This window comes from Hermetia illucens, chromosome 2 (assembly GCF_905115235.1).
Source record: "Hermetia illucens chromosome 2, iHerIll2.2.curated.20191125, whole genome shotgun sequence".
Classification (NCBI taxonomy): Eukaryota; Metazoa; Arthropoda; class Insecta; order Diptera; family Stratiomyidae; genus Hermetia; species Hermetia illucens.
This window is the reverse complement of record NC_051850.1, coordinates 41,851,200-41,874,225: the sequence shown is the minus strand read 5'-3', so window position 1 is coordinate 41,874,225 and position 23,026 is coordinate 41,851,200. Positions and strand designations below refer to the sequence as shown.

The window sequence follows — 23,026 nt, the reverse complement described above, 5'->3', positions numbered from 1 at the left end:
ATAGGCCTGGGACAAAGCTAGAACGCGGAATTGGCAATATATAAGTCATAAGTTATATATTGAGAAAGAGTAACAACTCCATTATGGGTTATGTTGAAGAACAGAACAGTGGAAGCTCCTCGGAAATTGTATGTGGAGTTAAGGTATATTGCCAGGAACTAACAGTGATGACACCTAGGCGTGGTTAACAGGGCTATGCTCCACGTGGAGACTTATCTACTGGCCTTCCAGAACTACCCAGCGCACAACAATTTATATGGGGTGTAAATTTGGTGGAATTGGAGTCCAAGATGGTGAATAATGGCACATGTACGTAGTTGACACAAAATGTCTACCGTATCAATTATAATTAGAGCAAATTGAGGAAATGATCAGAGAATTAAGAAAGTTTTCCTAATATCCAGTTTAATTTCACTATTATCACATTTACATTTTTACAATACATAGTAAAGTATATTACAGATATTACCTTAAATTCCTATATACAATAATCAATATATAAATGAACAGCTAAGCCCCTATTGTAAGCAGTTGATAATATTTTCAGATTCCTCCTGCAACACCTCTAATTTGTTAAGTAGAAGTACCTGAAAAAATTAAAATCAAAGCCTGGCCGATATAATAATAATAATAATAATAATAATCGTTGGCGCAACAATTCATATAGGATCAGGGTCTTGAAGTGTGTTAGAGCACTCCATTCATGACCGTAACGGTAGACTACAGTACACTGTAGAAGGCGTTGCGCTCGCCTGAGATTATTCCCCTGATTTGAGTCAGGTACTCATATACGGCTGAGTCGACTGGTATCCGACGTCAAATCACGATACAAATTCCACTGCCATCAGTGAGATTTGAACCGCGACCTTCCGCACGACAGCCTTGTGCTCTAACCACTCAGCTATCCGAACACATGAGATTATAAAGCTACTCACCTTTGCAGCCGATATAATTTCCTGAGCAACACGATACGACAAATGTTCAACATTCAAAGACAAATCACGTGGTTTGGTCTTAGCTATATCCTCTACAGTTTTATATCCTGCATTGTAAAGTTGTTTTGCTCGATTCTGAAATCAAATTATTAGCAAATATTTCTGAGTCCTAAACAATCGAACTCTCAACTTACGATTTTTACACACGGCAAATCTAATAACGGGGCCAACTCTGCCGTACAACAATAGTCCAACTTCCGGAAAAGAGATTCAAAAAGCGGCGTATAGCACCAAAACTCGTCAATTTGTTCACACAACCTCATAATACTACCTGTCGCCGATATAGATTGATTCATCAGTGATTGAACTGCGCCCCGATCAGTAGCGTATTTCGTAGCCACAGTATGTGTCTGCGATAAATTTATTAAATCGTTCAACATGAGCACTCTATAGAAACGAATCAGTTGTCTTTCAATCGGACCTTTGACCGACATTGTCTTCAGCATTTTTACAATATGCACTTCTGTGATTCCAAGCAATTTCGCAACGTGTAGAGTGTCATTGTCAAGGCAATTGTATTCACGGAATAATATCCCAGGATCGGTTATTATATTATCTTCAGTAGAACAGTAGCAAACAACCAGATATAACAGGTGGGTGAAATTTCGTAGAGCTAACGAGGGCTGGGCTGTTTTCAGTTCAAGATAAATGGCTTCCGCTTTTTTGAAGTCGATTCCTGCTTTGTATGCTGCCTTCCCAATTGTAGTTAACTCAAACTTTGTGCTTTTACTTAGCACCAAATGTTTAGAGGATGTTGTTGAAATACTTATATTGCTGTCGCGTATTTCTTGTGTTGTTAGGATGTCACCGTTCTTTTCAGTTTTCACACTTTCCGCAGATACCCTCAGAACTTTGTGTCGGAACATGTTACGTAAAATAGCTGTTACTTCCCTGTCAATATCGGCACCCAATTTATCACTTTGTACCGCCAATAGCGTCGTTTGGATCAGTTTAAGTAGGTCCCTCAAACAATCAGCCAACCTCAAGCCGATTGCACTAAGAATTAAGTTCTCTAATCCGATGCACGCATTTTCCAACATAGAACTGTTAACTTCATCCATAGGGGAGAATAGCATTTGCCCCACTTGTTGATTGTCTTTCGATGAACAAATAAGAATACTTTCACCAGCCTCGCCCATTCCAGCCCGTCCCGCTCGTCCTACCATTTGCTTATATTGGCATAGGGTCATAAACTGTCTTCCGACATATGGAGCTCGAATTATCACTCGTTTTGCTGGAAGATTAACGCCAGCAGCTAATGTCGATGTGCAGCATATAACATTTAATGTCCCCAGCCTATATCCGGTTTCAAGTAGACGTCGTTCGTCAGACGTTAATCCTGAATGATGATAAGCAATCCCATATGGAATTGTTTGGCTTAACACTGGAGTTAACGATCCACATAGTTTTTCCATTGCATCCATTAAGGCGAGGCGATCGTTTTTTCTATGTTCCGCGTAAATTTTCTGCGAAAGCACCTTAATAAGGAGCAATGCCACATTTTCGCAATTTTTTCTTGTGGAGCAGAATATAAGGCACGAACCCTTTGGTATCACTTCGGAAACTAGACCAGCTAAGTGGTCAGGATCACTTTTGGTAACACTTGGACTGTACTGAGGGAATGATTGATTTTCAGATAAAGCTCTAGTTTCTAATCTCTCCGAATGCATCATTTCTAATTACCTTATAATTAACAACTCTATCATGAACAAATATCTCATCGGGCGATTTTCCATTCGAATTAATTTTCAAAATATCCCGTCCACATTTTATGTACTCTTTCAATTCAACTGGGCGAAATCCTCTCGTGTAAATATCCGCCTCAAGAAACTTCGATATCTCCGGCAGATTTCCAATGGTGGCACTCATTCCAACAATTTGTATCCCGGCTACAAGTATTATTTACATTTTTCCCAATTGATGTATGAACGGCGAGCAAATTACCTTTTAGAAACTTAATTTTCGCTAGCAACGCTTCCAATGTAGCTCCACGTCCTTTCTCGCCGATTAAATGCAATTCATCAACTACCACCAGGCCAATTTCATTTGCACGATTCGCTTCGATTAAGCTATCAAATAAGATTGCACCTTTTTCTATCGAACAAATATAAATTGCTTTGCGTTTACGTCGCTTCACCGGTGGGCATCGTCCTCTGCCCGCTGTATATTCCTCTATGAGAAAATCTAAATTATAAGCGAATGGTGACATTGCACTGACCTGCGAAGTCAATTAGTGAAGAACGATATTGAAATGCATTACATGGGGCAGTAATTACCTTTTCTTGAACTATAGATACATATGGAAGCACGAACATTACATTTCTTTCGCGACATATAATTTCTCGAAGCATTAGAATTTCAGCTACCAAAGTTTTTCCACCGCTGGTTGGGAGGGCGTAAATTAAGTTACGTCGTTGGTCTATAGCCGGGAGCTCAAGACATTCCTTTTGCCAATCTGTAATTTTAATTCAAGCATTCAGAATTTTCAAAGTACACAAAATCGCAATAATTTATGGATTATCAATCAAGAAATTTCGCAAAGCATAAACTCGCGTGTGCTATCTGGAAATACATAATTCAAGAACTCATTTACGATGGTGACTTTTCAAATTTTATAAAATAAATCGATATAGCCCGTTCGCCTTGTCCCAACGTGTAAGTTAAAAAAAAATCCCAATGCTACCCACAATACCAAATTTACTCTGGATCAATGCATCCAATACTTTCCGCTAGACTAACTTTGCAGAGATTTCAATTCAATCTTGATTACAATACCATAAAAGGAGCTTATTAAAATAATAAAATAACAACCCATGTTATCAAAATTTCAGGTATTTATCAAATAATTCAAGGGAGGAGACCCTTTCTGGACAAATTGAAATACGTGGCTTGAAGGCTACATTAAGAGCAAAAAATGAAATAATGGAAAATTTCATTTACATGCGATTACGTAAATCACAATGTTAGGCAGATAATTATATTCCTCCACTCCGTAGATAAGGAAAAAATAATAACACAGACCTAAAGATTGGTTTACAGTTCGAAAAAAAATCAACTGGTTGCAAATAAGGTGGTTGACTCTGAAAGAAGACAGAAAAAACTGCTGTACCTTACATTATTTTCCCACATTTCCCGCCTAGAATTTCACCCTGTCGTTTTCCCAGGTTCGCGGTTCTACCATGAACTGTTTAAATCCTTCCGAATAATCGCGGCTGTTATCAACTGTCTAGCTAGCAAAATGGATTTTACAATTTTCAGCGACGACGTATCTAGGGGAATTAAACAATTGTTCTCTTTCCAGCATCTGATAACAAACCTGAATTTATCCATTGGTACAATATACTGCCCAAAAACCGAATAAATATGGTAGACAATATCCCCTCAATGGAGTATAGCGCGTCCACAACTATCACGTGCCATCGTTACCAGTTAAAAGAAATGCACTTTTGTTCTCCCTAGCTCTCTCCGAGATGCCTACACTCCACCTCTAGTGTCCTGCGCCATATGATTTTAGGGCCCTCGTCGGCGACTCCGACATAATAAAAACATTTGTTAAAGAAAGACGCACTGCGTCCTAGAATAGTTATTATGCCCCCTTGATGGTTATAGTATAATTATTAACTATAGTATATCCTTTAAACCTATAACCAACAGAAACTTTATTATGTTCCCTACTTTCATATGTTTCAACCTGGCATCTGGCATTACATAAGTATTCCCCCAGAATATGTATGAAAGTTTCACCCTTCTCCTCACAGAATCTACAGACAGTGTAGATATCCCTAGCTTCCCCAGGTGACATTGACGATATAGAGATATGATTCCCTATACAATTCCGCAGAATATGAACCAAAATTTTGGATGGTAACATATTTTTAAGGGGAACTAGAGCTAGAACTAGAGGGGCCTCACGAAATTTCCTAGAAGAAGAGGAAGAGATACTCTATGCACCCGGAATAGCAGATAAGTAATAAGCAAAAATTTCATGGTGTTTTTTAACGTGAACTTCCAAACGCGTATTTCTTAAAACTGGATTTTCTAGCTGGTGTCCATCATGTTTCAAAAACGATTCAAGGGATTTGCAGGTCAAAAGTAGTGTAGATCCCAGGACGAAACGTGGATTGGTACCCAAGATGGAGCATACAACCTGGGAAACGCCTGCGGAACCAACACCAACAGCTCTATTAATAATAATAATAATAATAATCATTAGCGCAACAATCCCTTGATGAAGACGAGTCTGCCACGCCTAAAAACGGGAAAAGTTCAGGCTGGGGGTGGGGTAGGGCATGAAAAACAACTTGTTACGAAGCCACAACAGGAGCGACGGACTGGACTCATAACACAACGACGACGAACAACGGACGACGGACGACAACGGAATAACAATTTACGCATTTTCTCATGGAACGTGCGCTTCCTGTAGAGATGAAGCTGCCAAGCAGCTAGCCGATACCCTGTGCGTCGCAGGAGATGCGTTGAACAAGGACCGGTTTCCTGGAGAAGTAAACCATGCGCTCGGAGTAGGTTTCTTAGTAAGCCAAAAAATGAAACCTGCTGTTACCGGCTTTGACATAAGCGAACGCCTATGCACTCTACGTTTGCGAGTCAAATTTGGAAATATAAGCCTCATTAACATTCACGCTCCTATAAAGGAGACTGCAGAGTCGAAGAAGGATACCTTCTACGAGGCAGGAGAACAAACCCGCGAAGCCTGTCCCAAGTATGATATCAAAATCATACTTGGAGATTTGAACAGTCAAGTAGGGACGGAGCCCGTATTCAGACGATACGTCGGCTCCCATAGCTTACATAAGGATACCAATGATAACGGACTGCGGATTATTCAGTTAGCAGTGTCACACGAAATGGTTGTTGCAAGTACCTGGCTTGCGCTGAAAGCGGCCCACAAACATACGTGGGCCTCTCCAAACGGGACGAAATTCAACCAAATTGACGACGTGCTGATTGAACGCCGCTACATCACAGCCTTGATGAATGTCAGAACATATACAGGGGGGCAATATAGACTCGGATCACTATCTCGTTAGCATAGTGCTCCGAACTTGAATAGCAACACCACCAAGAATCAACATCATCATCATCAACGGGGCAACAACCGGTATCCGATCTAGGCCTGCCTTAATAAGGAACTCCAGACATCCCGATGGACTTGAAGAGTATGGTGTCCCTTGCATTTACATTCGCATCGCTAATCACTTCCTCCAGGAATAGGTAAAAAGAGGACGCATGATAGGGCATTCCCTTGTCATAGACCGTTGTTGATGTCGAATGGTTTCGAGAGTGATCCTGCTGCTTTTATCTAGCCTCGCACATTGATCAGAATCAGCCTAACCAGTCTTATCAATTTCGTCGGGATATGAATTCTCTGTGTACACTTTTACGCTGGCTATGCTATCATAGGCAACTTGCCGCAAAGAGAAAATCTGGAGTGAAGCCAATGATGTTCTGGGCATATAGGGCAATCCGCCCTAGCAAGAAAGCGGAGAATGTCTTATGGATGGTACTCAACAACGTGATACCTCTATAATTGCTTCACTGCGTGGTATCTCCCTTTTTATGTATGAGACAGATAATGCCTCGTTGCCAGTCGTCAGGCATTGATTCGCTGTCCCACACCTTGAGCACCCCTTGGTGTAGTTGGTCGCCTCCATATTTAACCAATTCGACTGTAATTCCATCGGCTCCTGGCGGTTTATGGTTTTTAAGCCGATGAATTGCACGGACTGTTTCTTCCATTATTGGTGGTGGCAGCATTTGTCCGTCGTCTTCAGTTGACGGGACCTCCAACTCGCCGATATTTTGCTTGTTGAGCACTTCATCAAAATACTCAACCCATCGCTCCAATATGTCCATTCTGCCAGAAATCAGATTTCCCTTTTTGTCTCGGCAGAATGAGCATCGAGGCGTATAAGACTTCATCCTGCTGACTTGTTGGTAAAACTTGCGCGCCTATTGCGATTGCTCCCTGTACCTTTCGAATCGACACACCTGTTGGTTCTCCCACGCTTCCTTTCCCCGTCTGTGGAAATGCACACTCTTTGAGAATGCAACATTACTCGGCATGCAGCATTCTTCCGTTCTATTGCTAGCTTACATTAATCGTTGAATCAGCCATTCCGACTTTTCTTGCGGCTGCGGCCAAGTAGAAGTACGTCACTGATAATAAGAAAAAATAATATTGGTGACAGGATGCAACCCTGGCGAACTCGCTTTGGGCCCCAAAATCTTCTCGAAATTTTACCTCGGTGCAGCACGGAACATTTTGCGCAATTATATGTCGCTCTGATAGTAGCTATTAGTTTCTCCCGAATGTCCCTCCTGCATAGAGCACTCCAAATACACTCCCTGTTCACACTATCGAAAGCAATGCAGCGAACATCTGAATTCTACCCACTGTTCCAAACCGATCCGTAGCGTGTTGATGTGGTCCATGTTTCCCCAATGGAAACCAGCCTGCTCTCTGTCGATCAAGCAAGATGTTCTTTGATGCGCTCCAGGATTATTTTAGCTATTATCTTTGCGACGGCAGGGAGCATGTAAATACCCCTCCAATTGTCACACTCAAAACGAGTCCCTTCTTTGGGATCTTAACGATCATCCCCTTCTTCCACTCTCTAGGAAATGTCCCGGATTCCTAAGATTTTCGTACGAGTGCGGTATACATTTACGACTTCTTCCGCTTCCCTGGCAACAAATTTAGCAGTTTCTGGCAGTCTGAAACAGTATTAACCAGCTTACTGAGATCTTATTATATGATATTCCTACTAAAAATAACAGGTTTGTCAATCTATTCTTTTCTGCCTATTGGCCGCACTGAACGACCTATGGGTTTTTGACCGGGAACATTTTTTTCCGCGAAGCTGAAGAAAAGTGTAAAATTCATTAAAAGGGGAGCTTAAAATGTTTTAATAATTTAAACAGGGCGGAGGAGAGCCTCCACCGGTTGAAATGTTTTGATGACCGCTATTTTGCTTAACTCAAAGTGTTGAACGCATCTGATCTGTCTATGGCGAGGTAATCAGAGTTGTTAAATATTTCCATATTTTATGATTCTGCTGTACTTAAAAAATATCATATTTGGGGCATTGCTACCGACTACCAGAGCCATAACTAAGAATCGAAAGTCAAGTCAACTTCGAAATGAATAAACACCGGAGTTCACCACGAAATCCGGAACTGGAAGATGAAACTTTACTTTACCTTCTCGTTCGATGGTTTACTTTGTCTTGTTTCTTTTTCTTTAGTCTTTGTCCAGTTTACAAGCGCCTCATCGCGATCGGTTGCGCTATTTTGTTCTATCAAAGGCCTCATCTGATTGCAGTCGAAAGGCTTTCAAATACCCATCCAGCGTATCAAGCCACCATTGTTTCGGGTGGCCTTTTGTTCGTTTACCATCGACTTCGATGTTCAGACTAATCTTGGCAAGTGTATAGTCGTTAGCGCGATTCCATATCTTATTTATCCGAAATTCATTTAGTTATTGCAATAATAACCGATACTTGAGTTGGTGATCTGAAGGATGCTCTGCTGCCGAATTCCTGTGACATGTGAAGCTGGTACTTAAGTCCCATTTTGCTGGGAAGAATTAAATAACCGCACTGAATATGTTCGCTATCTCTTCACTGGCTTATGTATTCGGAATATTGACGTGGACGAAGACCAATTTAGATACGGACTACTATGTCCAAATTCCGAATGCACGATTCAAACTCTACCGTGGAGCGCATTAACCTGCCTCGTGACATCGGAGGTAGGGGCGTGGTTAACGTTGCGGCGCAACATCACCGCCAAGTCTACTCGCTACATACTTGTTTTAACAGCAAAGAGCAAGCGAGACCCTAGCATGGGGCTGCTTGTAATGCAGACTGCAAGGATCGATCTTTCAGTCCTCTGAATGAAGTAAAATCAGACCAAAAGCGGATCGATGAATGAAAGTCGAATGCAATATCGAACAGATGGCTGTGCGCTGGAGAGCTCTTTACTATGACAGAGGGATTTATGTATGCCATTCACGCCGGCATGGTCGCCCTCCGAGCTTATTAAAAGCTCATAATGGAGATGGGGGAGAACGATTAGCTCAGAACGTTTGGTTCGATCGGCGCACAGTGAGGTGTTTCATCAATTTAGCTGGCCAAAAGTCAGCTTTGCAAAACTTATTGTTTTCTTAAAAAGTATGTGCATTGACGTTTCTAGGCCCTTCATAAATAATATGCACCACTTTGGGCCCCTTTTTAACGTCCCCGGAATGAAGAGCACACATCTGATGAGAGGAGATGAAACAAGATTGACTTCAAACATCATTCACTTTTATGGTAAACAACGTGCAAGTCAATCTACTATAAGCTGTAGCGAGTCAAGTGACAAAACTAAACGAAGAAAAACTCAAGAGTTAAGGAAGGACACTGATCTTGACGTTTTGACTTATGCAGCAAAAATCTAATTCTACGGGAAAGGCAGAAGAAATGCGTCTAAAGTAGTTGAGAATTGAACCAGTTCTGCCAGTAAACCAAAGAAATATAGGAATGCAGTTTCGTTATCTTTGCATGCTCTATCTATGATAGTTGAGAGGGGTCTTATGAAGTCTTATAAAGTCGTCTGGAGTATTAATAAACCTTACTATTAAATAAAGGAAACAACAAATCCAAGACGATTTTAGAAAAAATCTACGTCTTTTGGTTGACATTCTGAAGCCCGGATTTGGCAATACCAATGACGGACGGACCAATCAAAGGTTTTTCCATGACAAAATAATTGCGACCGAGATGTTAGGTATTGGCCAACATGTCATATATCGTTTTAAAATTATATTAAAAACTATACGAAGATCCAGGCGAAGGCCATAAAATTGACTGCAAAAAGTTTTCCGTGTCCACCATGAAAACTGCTAAACTACATGTTCACTTGCAACGATTCTTACTTCGGATCCTCTTTTGTGGGGAATGAGACAATGTCCCAGGAAGAAATCAACGCCTTTGTCAAAAGAGACAAGCGATGCTGCTTTCTGCTGAATCCTTTGATGATGCTGAATATGATGATACTGAATATTACGATGATGATAATGATCAAAGATTATTCAGAATGACCATTTGTAACAACTCTGAGTTATTAGTTATAGTGTCTAATATTAATTTCTCAAAATGTGAAATTTTCTTATATGTTTCCATTTTTGTCAAATATTTTTATATAATATAGCGGGTTGGGGAAAAAGAAATGTCATATTTGTGATCGATATATTATATGATATTATAAAACCCGCCTCCTTATTTACAAAAAACTCAGACAGCCAGTTTTCGCAAGCCTCTTTTGAGGCCAACTTAGTAACATCAAGAGCGTTTTGCATGGACCGGAAGAGATGGTAATCACTTGGTGCCAGGTCCGGACTATACGGTAGGTGCGATAGGACATCCCATCTGAGCCCCCGTAGCTTCCGGGGGGTGATCAAAGACGTGTGAGGCCAAGCGTTGTCCTGGTGGAACACAACACCATTTTTATTGACCAATTCTGGTCGCTTTTGGTCAATCGCCTGCTTCAAACAGTCGAGTTGCTCACAGTAGAGGACCGAATTGAGGGTCTGGCCATAGATGAGCAACTCATAGTGAATGATTCCCTTCCAATCCCACTAAACACAGCAAAACATTCCTGGCCATTAATCCAGGCTTAGCGATGGTTTGGGCCGGCTTGCCGCGCTTCGACCATGATCTTTTTCGCTTGAGATTATCGTACGTGATCCACTTTTCATCACCAGTCACCATCCGCTTCGAAAATGGGTCGAATTCGTTCCGTTTCAGCAGTACAACGAAGGCGTTGATTCGGTCCAAGAAATTGTTTTGCGTCAACTCTTGTCGCACCCCAGTTTTTTTTAGAATTCAATCTTCTGCAAATGGTTCCAAACGGTTTTATGATCTATACCCAGTTCTTGGCCAATCGAGCGAGTGTTCACATGCCGGTCTACTTGGATGATTTCGACGATTTTTCAGGTTTCTACGACGATTGACCTACCAGTACCGGGTGCATATTCGACATCCACTACACCAGAATGAAATTAATCGAACCAACGCTGTTCTGTGTTAATCGTTACAGTATCGGGCCCATAAACTTCACAAATTTTTTCGGCCGCTTTCGTTGGATTTTTACCTCTCAGGTAGTAAAAACGTAATATATGACGAATTTCTTGCTTGGTGGACTCCATCTTTGACCCGCTATAACTTGAGACTGAAACGTACGATCACAACACTATGAAAGAGACACTTGTAGCGCAGATTGTCGTCTTCAAATCGCCGTATAGTATGACCCGATGCGATAAGTACAACACAAGATATGTTTAAGTGTCGCCATCTATTGACAAAATACAACATTCTTCTCTTTTCTCCATCATCATCAACGGCGCAACAACCGGTATCCGGTCTAGGCCTGCCTTAATAAGGAACTCCAGACATCCCGGTTTTGCGCCGAGGTCCACCAATTCGATATCCCTAAAAGCTGTCTGGCGTCCTGGCCCACACCATCGCTCCATCTTAGGCAGGGTCTGCCTCGTCTTCTTTTTCTACCATAGATATTGCCCTTATAGACTTTCCGGGTGGGATCATCCTCATCCATACGGATTAAGTGACCCGCCCACCGTAACCTATTGAGCCGGATTTTATCCACAACCGGACGGTCATGGTATCGCTCATAGATTTCGTCATTGTGTAGGCTACGGAATCGTCCATCCTCATATAGGGGGCCAAAAATTCTTCGGAGGATTCTTCTCTCGAACGCGGCCAAGAGTTCGCAATTTTTCTTGCTAAGAACCCAAGTTTCCGAGGAATACATGAGGACTGGCAAGATCATAGTCTTGTACAGTAAGAGCTTTGACCCTATGGTGAGACGTTTCGAGCGGAACAGTCTTTGTAAGCTGAAATAGGCTCTGTTGGCTGACAACAACCGTGCGCGGATTTCATTATCGTAGTAGTTATCGGTTGTGATTTTCGACCCTAGATAGGAGAAATTGTCAACGGTCTCAAAGTTGTATTCTCCTATCCTTATTCTTCTTCGTGTTTGTGTTTGACCAGTGCGGTTTGATGTTGTTGGTTGATTCGTCTTCGGTGCTGACGTTGCCACCATATATTTTGTCTTGCCTTCATTGATGTGCAGCCCAAGATCTCGCGCCGCCTGCTCGATCTGGATGAAGGCAGTTTGTACGTCTCGGGTGGTTCTTCCCATGATGTCGATATCGTCAGCATAGGCCAGTAGTTGGGTGGACTTGAAGAGGATCGTACCTCTTGCATTCACCTCAGCATCACGGATCACTTTCTCGAGGGCCAGGTTAAAGAGGACGCATGATAGCGCATCCCCTTGTCGTAGATCGTTGTTGATGTCGAATGGTCTTGAGAGTGATCCTGCTGCTTTTATCTGGCCTCGCACATTGGTCAGGGTCAGCCTAGTCAGTCTTATTAATTTCGTCGGGATACCGAATTCTCTCATGGCCGTGTACAGATTTACCCTGGCTATGCTATCTTTTCTCCAACCCAATATAATTATAACATATGTAATATGTAATATATAATACTATGATATGTATAAAAACGTTTTGAATAATTTTGCCCAGCTAAATTGACCAAATACCCCACTGTGCGGTGTTAGAGACGTTGAACCATCTCATTTCCAGTAGAACTGTTATGACGCCGGTGCAATACACGAGCAGGCACAATTCTCTATGTAAGCTGATTCACCAAAACCTTGCATGCAAGCATAGGCTGATCATGGGAACATGTCTCGTTTGCCGGTGTGACCCCCAAACAATACCCGATATCTGAGTGAAATTATGCGGTGTTTCCAACAATTAATTATCTGAAATAATAAAAAACTTGTTGTTTCTTTTTCGTTGGTGTGGATATTTATTCTTGCAAATATCGATATTTCGGGGACCACTTGTTCCCTTCATCAGTGCTAACAAGTCTTCTTATGCAAAATAATATAATAATAATATGATCCGCCACAGCCGTTCCCAAGCCCGATTATGAAAGGAGGAGGGATTGATAGCTTCAGTCTGAATGGCTGTACGCGATCGCAGCGTCTCAGGGGGTAGGTGACTAAAGTGCAGGAACTTTGCAGTCTTTCAGATTACTCACTGAGGAAGCTATCACCACACCTGACAGTTGCAAATGCATCTTATGAGAAAAAAGAGAAACTTGGAATCCGGTACGGATAACCGGTGGGAGTCGTCTGACTTGGTGACTGGGTCGGACTCCCGTAATGGACAGCACGGCATTGAAAGCGCTAGTCGTGAGGCAGTTCGACGTCTAGACGCCACGACGACCAGGAGCATTGCTCCGCCTGCTGTAGCTGTTTCGCCACAATATGTGGCGACAACTTCAGCAGATTCGCGTAGACGGATCAAGTGGAATGAAGAAATGAGTTTCTTCATCATTCGCTCCTACTACGAAATAACGGCCGGGCAGGTACAACATCTTACCGCCCCTTGTTGCACCAGAGATTCGTCGACCGTTTTCCGCAATTTGCACGCTTGACTATGTAGCGATTTGCAGACCAGTACCGCTTTATAACTCGTAACGACACAATCCCGGCCATCATCAGCGAGCGTGTTCGATTAGAGGTCATCGGGAAAACTGGTGACCGAGATTCGATGGGGCCAGAAGCGGCGACATCAACAACACTCCGCCGCACTGCAGGTAACAGTTTCAGTACTTACCGAAGCACTCTTCTCCACCGTCCAGCTGGGATCTTCGCTGAGGTTCGGGACGAATTCCAAAGAGCATTAAGAAATCTCGGAAATGGGTCCTTTGCATAGACCAGGTATTCCCAGGCTCTATGCATTTCCAACAATTCAGAGAATTCTTCCTCAAATTAACGATGAGATTGCATCTCGACCGTGTGTTGATATGTCGCTCCTGCAATTACAATCACTTGTGTATTGTGGTGCATGTACGGCGGTCAGATTTCACGATCAGAAGATTCGCTTTCGTGTTATTGGTTTGAGTGACCGAAGAGATTCACCATGGAAAATTCGTTTGGAACGTCGGAGGGACTCAATAGCGGAACATTGCTAGGCTCATTCCAATCAGCACTGGGAATGCCAGCAGACGGGTGTAAAATAAAGTGCAGAGGATTTACAGGAACTATGCCATCCCCTGTGAGACACCTGCAGTTGAAATTCTGGATACACTAAAGCAGAAACTTTCTGGCGTATGCAGTCGGTTACGATGGTATTGTGAAAGTCACTCCAGCCTAGGTGTTAAGTGTGAGCTGACACACTTGATGTACTTAGATGACATCAAGCTGTATGCTGGTACTGACGACCATCTTAGAAGTCTGTTGCGAATAATAGACATGTTCAGCCGTGATATTCGGATGGAGTTTGGATTAGACAAGTGTCGAATCCAAACCATCCGCAAAGATCATCACAAGCCGCATGCCGGACATAGCATTGGTGACCTCCACATCGACCCTATAACCGAGACAGACTTCTACAAGTACCTAGGAATTCTGCAAGGAACCCATGCTCGAGTTGGTGATCTGGGGGATGCTCTGCTGTCCGAATCCCTGCGACGTGTAAAGCTGGTGCTAAAATCGCATCTCTCGGGGAAGAATAAAATAAGCGCGTTAAATGTATTCGCTATCCCTTCAATGGCTTATGCATTCGGAATATTGCGAAGACCGATCTGGAAAACGTCCAGCGGCGCATACGGAAAACTATGTCCAAATTCTGAATGCATCATCGTAACTCTGCCGTAGAGCGAATGAGCCTGCCTCTTGACATCGGAGGTATCGGCGTGGTTGACGTAGTGGCATAACATCATCTCCAAGTCGACTCGCTGCGCGCTTATTTTTATAGCAAAGAGGAGTCGAACCCGTTGCATGCGCTGTTTGTAAGCCAGACTGCGGACTGACTGCACTTAACTTGCAGAATCAATCTTTCAATCCTCTGAGTGGAGTGAAGTCGAACCAAGAGCGGATCGATGAATGGAAGTCGAAGGCAATGCACGGTAAACACGTGAATTGTTTTTGGCAGCCATTTGTCGATTTGCATTTGTCGAACTGATGACTATGAGTTGGGGAGCTCTTTGCTGAAACGGAGGGGTTTATGTGTGCCATTCACGACGGCGGGATGCGCCACCCGAGCTTATAAGCTCATAATGAAAGAGTGGGTGCAGAATGTGTGTTTCGGCGTTAGAGACGTTGGACCATCTCATTTCTGGCTGCACTGCTATGACACCGGTGCCATATCCCACAAGGCACAATGCTGTATGTAATATGTGATTCATCAAAACCTTGCATATAAGCATGGGCTTATCACGGGAATATGATTGTTCTTCTTACAGCACGCATTGGGACCGAAGTTCTAACTGATCGCCACATATCGCACAACAAGCCTGGCGTGCGGTTAGTTGACGAGACGGGTCGCTTCGCGTATATTATTGATGTTGCTATTCCCCATTATAACAACATTGAGTGAAAATACGTGGAGAAGACAGTGAACTAAGAGCCATTGACTCGGTAAATAATAGAAATTTGACGTCTCGGGAGGATGGTTGTAGTTCCCATAATATTGTCAACTACGAGTATTGTACCAAAATCCTTCATGACTTCACATGATGTCCTGAGACTCTCACACAGTCTGGTTCAAACCATGCAGAAGTATACCATTCTTCATACGTGCCCAATGTTGCGGGGAGTACTTGACTCCCATTAACCCACCACCGACCACCACCACCAGCACCCCTTTATCTTTTAAGTAAATAGGATCGTCCAAGCCTAAATGCTTGGCACTTAATGCTAGCATTAGGTAAAATCTGGTGAGATTGTGACAACCAGGAAATAATAATCCTTGGGGAAGGGTGTTGATGTGTGTAAGGGCATTTCATTCATGATCGTAACGGTACACTACAATACACTATTGAAGGTAATGATGTCAGCCTTTCGCCCGCTCGCGATTATTACCCTGATTTGACTCAGGCGACTGTCATCCCTCTGCTGAACCGCGACTTTTCTTGTGGCAACCTAGTCAACTGCCTACTGGGCCATATGGACACATTAATTTACTAAGCTAGTTATTACAATAACTCCAGTTAATGAAATATTTTAAAACATGACCCACTTACCGTATAAACTGGTGATCTTTTTCTGTTCGTAGATCATTCTCTCCACGCGCTTAGGAAGCTTATAAAAAGGACCTTTGTCCATAAAATTCTCAATTTCATGAGGAAATGCCTGCGATTGCCAAGATATGTCACCTAGATTTTGAACGGCCTCCCGCATAAAACTCCGATGTTCCTCCTGTCGGTGTAACAGCTCCTCCCGCGTCCTATACTGTGATCCGCAAATGTATCTTGTGAAGTCCAGTTCCACATTGTTGACCATATCGTCAAGGAACCGTTGGGTACACTGCAATGGATCTTCAAGATTGTCTTCATCTTCTGCTTCTGCACCGTTTTCGTCTTCATCCTCCTTTTGGCAGTTGCTGCTTCCATTTTCACTATTCAGAATCTCCGAAAAGATGCTGTCGTCGCCTTCGTACTCCTCAGGCCAAGCATCCAAATTATTGGATCCGTACAACAGGCGAATCTTCTTATTGGCATGTTGATTCGGTTCCAGGGAAAAGGAATCCTCGTCATTTATATCCTCAGCAGATATGAGGATGTTTTGATTTAGAATGTCGTCCATAAGGACTTGCGATGATTACACTTTTGTTGAAATATTTTAAGAATTCCGCCTAATTAGTCTGTCAAAAATTTATTTGTAAACAATTTTTCTGCTTCTTCTTTATGAATTTAACATTGCATTGGCTTCTAGGCAGCGTTTGATTCATGCAAATTTCTCAAGGGGATTGTTTATTGTAATCGATGTGTAGAAACAACACATTTCTGTGAAAGTGCTCCGACCAATTTCTTTTAAGAGTAGACAACCAGAACTATTGACTTCACTAAAACAGCAATTTCCGTTTTCCGGCTTCAAGACCTTCCCCATGATATGCTTCGAGATTGACAATTGGCATCTATCAATTTTCGGTTCTGTCATCTGCACTTCAGTCCTGATAAGGTGGAAATCAGAATGTCATCGTTGCACTTCGTTGTGATATTTTTCAATATTTTGCATTTAGTGACTGTAAGTACGAATAATTCCAGGTGGTATTATATCTATTGAACGCTTTTTCCCCGCAGCCCTACCTTGAAAGCGATGGGTGGCTGAACATTGAGCTGCATCACGCCTTAGACAGGCACAACCCCGACAAATTCACATTCCGTGGCAATGTGTCCATTCCCAGCCTGAATATTGGAATAGCTAATGTATTGCAGGAGCCCCTCAACTCGGAGGATCGTGAGAAACTTAAGGTAAGCCATTAACATCTCCTTCGTATTCACAATAATTCCAAATCCGCCCGACAGGACCTAGCCGAGCACAATCAATTCTACCGGCTCAAATCCTACGTCACTTTCTCGGATGCGACGAAAATCGATTATCTCACATCGACCAAAGCCTGTGCGCTGGCAAATGCCCAGTTGGCAGACTTACTGTGGGTGTCAATCGACACGAGCGGCTCAGTTCTCGCCATCACACAGACCGTCAGCGGCAGTGGAAACTGCCAGGACCTCCAAGTATCCAGCGAAGATCTAGAGAATTTCAACACGCACGTGATCGTCAAACAAATGGAACTTGCACCTGTACCCGATACTACCAGTTTCATTCAGAAATTAGAGCGTGAACGCGAGGCCCGCGAACGTGGGGAAGTGAAGGATAATCGAGGTTTCTTCGCGAAATATGTAAGCTAATTGCTGAAGGTACTTGTTGAGCTATAAAATGATGTGATTTTTTCTTTCCAGTGGATGTACATTGTCCCAATTGGACTCCTTGTTTTGATTTCGGGCGCGACTAGCCCTGATGGTGGACAAGGAGGTGGCCGTTAAGCGCCACTTTGGATTTTTATTACCAACATTGTGTTTTTAGTTAAATTATTCTAAATAAACTCTTATTAAAATTCAAAGTTCGTAGTTTTCAATGTACCGAGAACCCATCCCTTTTACTTTGCCCCTTTTTTAACAGGAATTGAGGCGATAAATTCCGAGTTTCCATCCAAATGTGTACAGTTTTGAACTCCGTCTTGCATAGTCAATGCATCACGGAAGCGGTATTTGTTTAAAGCACTCATTTCTAGCTAATTAGGAACAATCCACCTTAAATTAGATTGGAAATAAGCAGTTCAGACACTTTCAATTTCCGACCTCATTGCAACGCAAATACGAAGATCATTGGATAGATGGAAAACCGATTTAGATTGAAAAATTAAAATTAAGCGATGTTCAGACCAATCTTGGCGAGTGAGTTGTCATCAGTGCGAATTACCTTTTTTTTTCATATAGAACGCTCGTGCTTTCGCACCAGTCAAATGGTGTTCTATCTTTCTGAATAACCCGATTGAAGAACTCACTAGGCCACAATGTTGGGTCCCAGCTCATCACTTTCCACAGTTCAGAGACGATGTCATCAGGTCCTATTGCTTTCCCCGATTTCATTCGTTTTATTGCGACTGCGACTTCAGTGGCGCTGGCAAGTGGAGCTGGAAGTCGAGGATTAACATTGACATATGCTCGAAATATTCCCGCCGTCTAGTCATCGCGGCTCGTCGATCGGTATCGTTTTTGTAATTAACGCAACAGAAGTGTCCGATGTACTTTCTGCGTTGGTCTCCTCCCTAGCTCGGCTAGGCACAATAAATGTTAAAGACAAAGCCGTAAGCTTGTCTGAAAAAGCTAGCAAAAGGCAATCTAAAACAAATAATTTCTTCACTCCCTAATCTTATCCCTTATCCCTTTATTGATCCAATACCACAGATTTTGTTAAAACGAATCCATGGTTCTTGTAACACATATGGGCTGTCCTGCAATTTTGCCAGCTTTGCCACCAAGTAGTGTAGACGCTTTGGCATGCTGCAAGTTAATCTTCCCATGTTTGAGGATCCTTTATGATGTGAAAACCACCGTTAACTGAAGGGTTTACCCCATCCTGTGTGAGTCTCACCCTTCCACCGAAAATTTCGCCTTCCTGGGTCCGAGTTCCCTGGATATTGCCACATCTGGTGGTGTAGCAACGCACATGCTCCATTCTCATGAAACTTGCCTTCTTTCACAGTACCTTTCGCTGTCATCGGCTGGGAGCCTTCCCGGTGTCTGGGCTGCATAGTTCCGTTTCCACATATCGGTATTATACTATTTGCTTTTACATCTGCAGCTTCCCTTTCTTCTACTTTTCCTGGTAGGGTAGGAAGAGAAAGTTCTAATAAACAAGATTTAGCCTCCTCTTTGCGGCTGAAGTTTCCTTCTGTCCAGCTTCCTCTCCCGTTTTCTGGGAGAATTAGGCAACAATACCACCGACACCGGCCGTGGTCAGGTTTCCAGTTGCTCTCTTTATGGGAGTTGCTGTACTTCCCCTCTGGAGCTGACCGCGCCGTAGACACGGAGTACATTCTATCGGCAGACTTCTTCGTAGGGAACATAAATCCGGTGAGGCCTCGAAAATCCGTGACTCAGCTGTAGCTTGATTAAAAAAAGTCGCGGATGGATTCGATGTCGATGTATCCTTACCACTCGTAGAATTAAAATCCGTTGCTTACATCTTTATGTGTTTTTGACACAATTAGTGTAGTAGTGAACTAGTATTAATCTTGAAGAAGTGTTTAAACCACTTCTGCATTCTTCTACTGTTCGGGATGTTGTGCAATCCTTTTTGGTATTTCCCTGCTTTTCCGCTCTCTAATTGTTGACTCTGGCCAGTAGATGGGGGTAATTAAACTCCATTCAAGATAACTTTCCTGTTTAAACCAGGATGGCCCAGTGCCTAGAGTTGTTCCGCTATATTTAATTTATATGGAGCGTTTATATCAGTTCTGCATTCCTGCGCTGGGTAAGGGACTGTTCAACAGCTACAAAACTTGTTGGCTAGGGTCACAGATTGCAATATGCCTGCCCATCCACCACTCTCTGAGCATTCAAACTGTCGCTCTTATAATTACAAGTATATCAGCCTCAAATATGATTTCCATTGACCTCCTAATTTGGGCATAGCGTGCCCACCATGAGAGAAGATTGCACTCTCTTGCTGTTCTGAATAATATTTTTTCGGGGCAAACTACTCGTCGACCTATCTATCCTAGTTGTCCCCTTGGAAAAGGATTATTCTAGTTTTTAATGCGTAAAACTCTTACAAAAACCAATGCAACAAACATATTTCTTAGTTTTGTTGTAAATCTACCGCACATAACAAAATTCGGTTATCAATTTTTGAATTCCGGTAGTTTGGCAAACTTCTGAACATTTCGTACTCGCTCCCAAATTTTATTATATAATAAGCCGGAAACTATACGCTTCGGATGTAAAGCTTTTGTATTCATCTTGTGTGAGAAACTTTCTGCGCACGTTTTTCCGTTCGTATATATGTAAAAATTGAAAATATTCTTTTATATTTTATCAAACTTTTGTTCAGCGCAAAGGAAACTCACTGCCTCACGTCTGCTCAGGATGCAATATGAGATTGACTTTCTAGTGCTATGCAAAAACCAGTCTAGACCTGCCTAAAGAATGGTAACTCTGAATATTCCGATTTGGTGCCAATTCGACTTCTCTAGTAACTGCCTGACATCCTGGTCTATGCTATCGCTTTATCTAAGAGAGGGTTTGTCACACCTTCAGTTTTACCGCATTCCGGCATTCCGAACTGGATTTGATCAACAGCTAAACTACTGCAACATCATTTATAGATTTTTCCGTAGGTTACGATGCTACGATTAAGAGTGAGGAAATCCAAGACTTACCACATTCTTACCTGTTTCGTCTTTTTGCTTCCGATGTTTTGAGGCGCGGTGTAGGGACCCTCAGCTTGATTTACATCTTCCCCCGAACCATAAATAAATCCTCGGTGGTTGACAACAATTAACTTGCCAGCACCCTTATTTTTCCACGATCGGTACAACCCCATATCGACCGCGGATGTCCTCATTTCGGATGTGACCAAAACGTGTTACGCCACTAGTCAAACGCAGCATCTTCGTATCCATTACCGCAGGACGGCATTCATTGTCTTTTATAGTCGACCAACACTCAGAAACATAGAGGGCGATGGGGCGGACGGCATTGCGGTGAACTTTAAAATTGAGACGTTCGTTGAAACGTCGATCACAGAGAATACCAAAACTTTGTTTAAGAATCGAGGGATTCCTAAATCCGCCATCTATTTAATGGCGAACCGGACCAGTTAGAAAGCAACATGCTTTCACGGTTGTGGTCCACGGAACACTCATCCTTGGGGAAGCACCCAAATTGCAAAATATATGACTTGCGGTTTCGTCCAGAGCAGAGGCAACTTATCAGATGCGACATGTTTGCCTGCCTGGTTTTGAATTAATATAAGGGAGAAAATACCACTTTGTAATCACTTCGTTCACGCTGCTCCCAGGGCAGAGGTGAGGCAGCGTCTGATGAGATGGACGAAACCGCAAGTCATATAGAGAATACCAGTTATGGAACGTAACTTCATCCAGGTTGCGCTGCTGCATGAAGCAATTCCACAATGCAGTTTTCTGGCTTTATTTAAATCACTCATTTCTGGTCAGGTCACTGCTACTCACCGTGATAACGCCTGTTTCATGGGGATCAGTCGACAAGAACTCAGTTTAATTCAGATTCAATCTGAGACCCCACCACATGATGCATGATGCAATGGCGTTACGGAAACCCTCTGAGATGACAATGCCAACACCGTATTGTGTATGTGGGCTACCAAAATAGAGAAGTTTAGAGCCATTTTTAACGCGTTCGCGTTCTATTTTGCAGCTTTTGGGGCCAACTCATGCGTCAAGAACCTTCTCCCATTTCTCGATCGGACCGGGGCCCATCCTGGGCATGAGACCAGCATGATATGTGAATAACATGACGGAGTTCTGCCAATATATCGACCATGTATAATATAATAAACTGGCTATGCCCACATGTCTTTGCTCTAGGATTCTGATAATCTACTTCAACTCTTTCCAGAAATTCCCCCGGTTGAAGCTCTCCCTACAGTTCAAAATAATGAACAATCACCATTCGCCGCAATTCAACTTATCATGAATTTATGGATTTAACTGACTTCATACGCCCAACATCCCAAATGCTGGTTAATTCTTTAAAAGCAAACTTTTACTTTGTCCTGCGAATTAATAATAATAATCGTTGGCGCAACAATCTAATTGGATCAGGGGCTTGAAGTATGTTAGAGCACTTCATTCAAGACCCTATACCGGTACACTACAGTACACTATAGGCGGCAATGTGGTCAACATTGCGGTCGCCCGAGATTTTTATCCTGATTTGACTCAGGTACTCTTTTACAGCTAAGTCGACTAGTATCCGAAGAAAATCACGATACAAATTCCACTGCCACCAGTGAGATTTGAACCGCGCCTTTCTTATGACAGCCTTGTGCTCTAACTACTCGGCTATCTGGACACGCGAATTGGTGCTTAAAATACACTCAAAATTTTCCTTACTTTTACTACAAGCAGGTGACTAGAAAGGATAGTAATCTGTGGACTAGCACTTACTGGATTTCGAAACTTACTGCTGCGTCAACAACACCTCAGATAGGTATTGACTTCATTGCTATCGAAAACGGAACACGTTTTTCGACAACGGCATCGGGGGACCTCAGATTGCTCACTTTCTCTAAATCGAGCGTGAATTCTAACGATATAAGGTGGATAATCTGGGCCTTAGCAAAGTAAGATAGTAGGACTCTGAAAAGCACTTTCTTACGGCAACATGCTTTCATAGACTCTGGAAAACTAAGCGGTAGCAGAAACGGTTTCTGACAAACTTCTAACTGCAAAATTCCGGTTCAGGTTAGTGAGTATCACAATTGTACAGTGCTATACACTAACGGAGACTTCCGACATAGTCGAGAAGGATGCTTTTTACCAGCAATTAAACGCAATTCCAGAGAGGCTTCCTAAAGACGACATTGTGATCGTGATCTGA

The 23,026-nt window shown here is 42.7% G+C and overlaps 2 protein-coding genes across 2 annotated transcripts; one reads left to right on the top strand and one right to left on the bottom strand.

The window, feature by feature from the left end:
* Positions 1-388: 388 nt before the first annotated feature.
* LOC119650249 (helicase POLQ-like) lies at positions 389-16,745 on the bottom strand. Its single transcript, XM_038052839.1, has 7 exons — positions 16,121-16,745; positions 3,272-3,450; positions 2,940-3,213; positions 2,679-2,884; positions 1,130-2,608; positions 936-1,070; positions 389-587 (listed from the first exon to the last, which is right to left on the bottom strand). The coding sequence occupies exons 1-7, from the start codon at positions 16,680-16,682 to the stop codon at positions 519-521; spliced, it is 2,904 nt and encodes a 967-aa protein (XP_037908767.1). The 5' UTR covers positions 16,683-16,745; the 3' UTR covers positions 389-518.
* A 130-nt stretch (positions 16,746-16,875) lies between these two features.
* On the top strand, positions 16,876-18,000 carry LOC119648320 (ER membrane protein complex subunit 10). Its single transcript, XM_038050001.1, has 4 exons — positions 16,876-17,123; positions 17,180-17,350; positions 17,405-17,779; positions 17,840-18,000. Exons 1-4 carry the CDS (start codon positions 17,070-17,072, stop codon positions 17,921-17,923), a joined length of 684 nt encoding a protein of 227 aa, XP_037905929.1. The 5' UTR covers positions 16,876-17,069; the 3' UTR covers positions 17,924-18,000.
* Positions 18,001-23,026: the final 5,026 nt, after the last annotated feature.

Bases quoted from the DNA above. Each gene is read 5' to 3' on its own strand.
- LOC119650249 (XM_038052839.1), bottom strand. From the start codon at position 16,682: ATGGACGACATTCTAAATCAAAACATCCTCATATCTGCTGAGGATATA. The intron at 3,214-3,271 runs GTAATTACTGCC...TTGACTTCGCAG, and splicing joins TATCTATAGTTCAAGAAAAG to GTCAGTGCAATGTCACCATT. The intron at 588-935 runs GTGAGTAGCTTT...TAATTTTTTCAG, and splicing joins AAATTATATCGGCTGCAAAG to GTACTTCTACTTAACAAATT.
- LOC119648320 (XM_038050001.1), top strand. From the start codon at position 17,070: ATGTCATCGTTGCACTTCGTTGTGATATTTTTCAATATTTTGCATTTA. The intron at 17,124-17,179 runs GTAAGTACGAAT...TTTTCCCCGCAG, and splicing joins ATATTTTGCATTTAGTGACT to CCCTACCTTGAAAGCGATGG. The intron at 17,351-17,404 runs GTAAGCCATTAA...TCCGCCCGACAG, and splicing joins AGGATCGTGAGAAACTTAAG to GACCTAGCCGAGCACAATCA.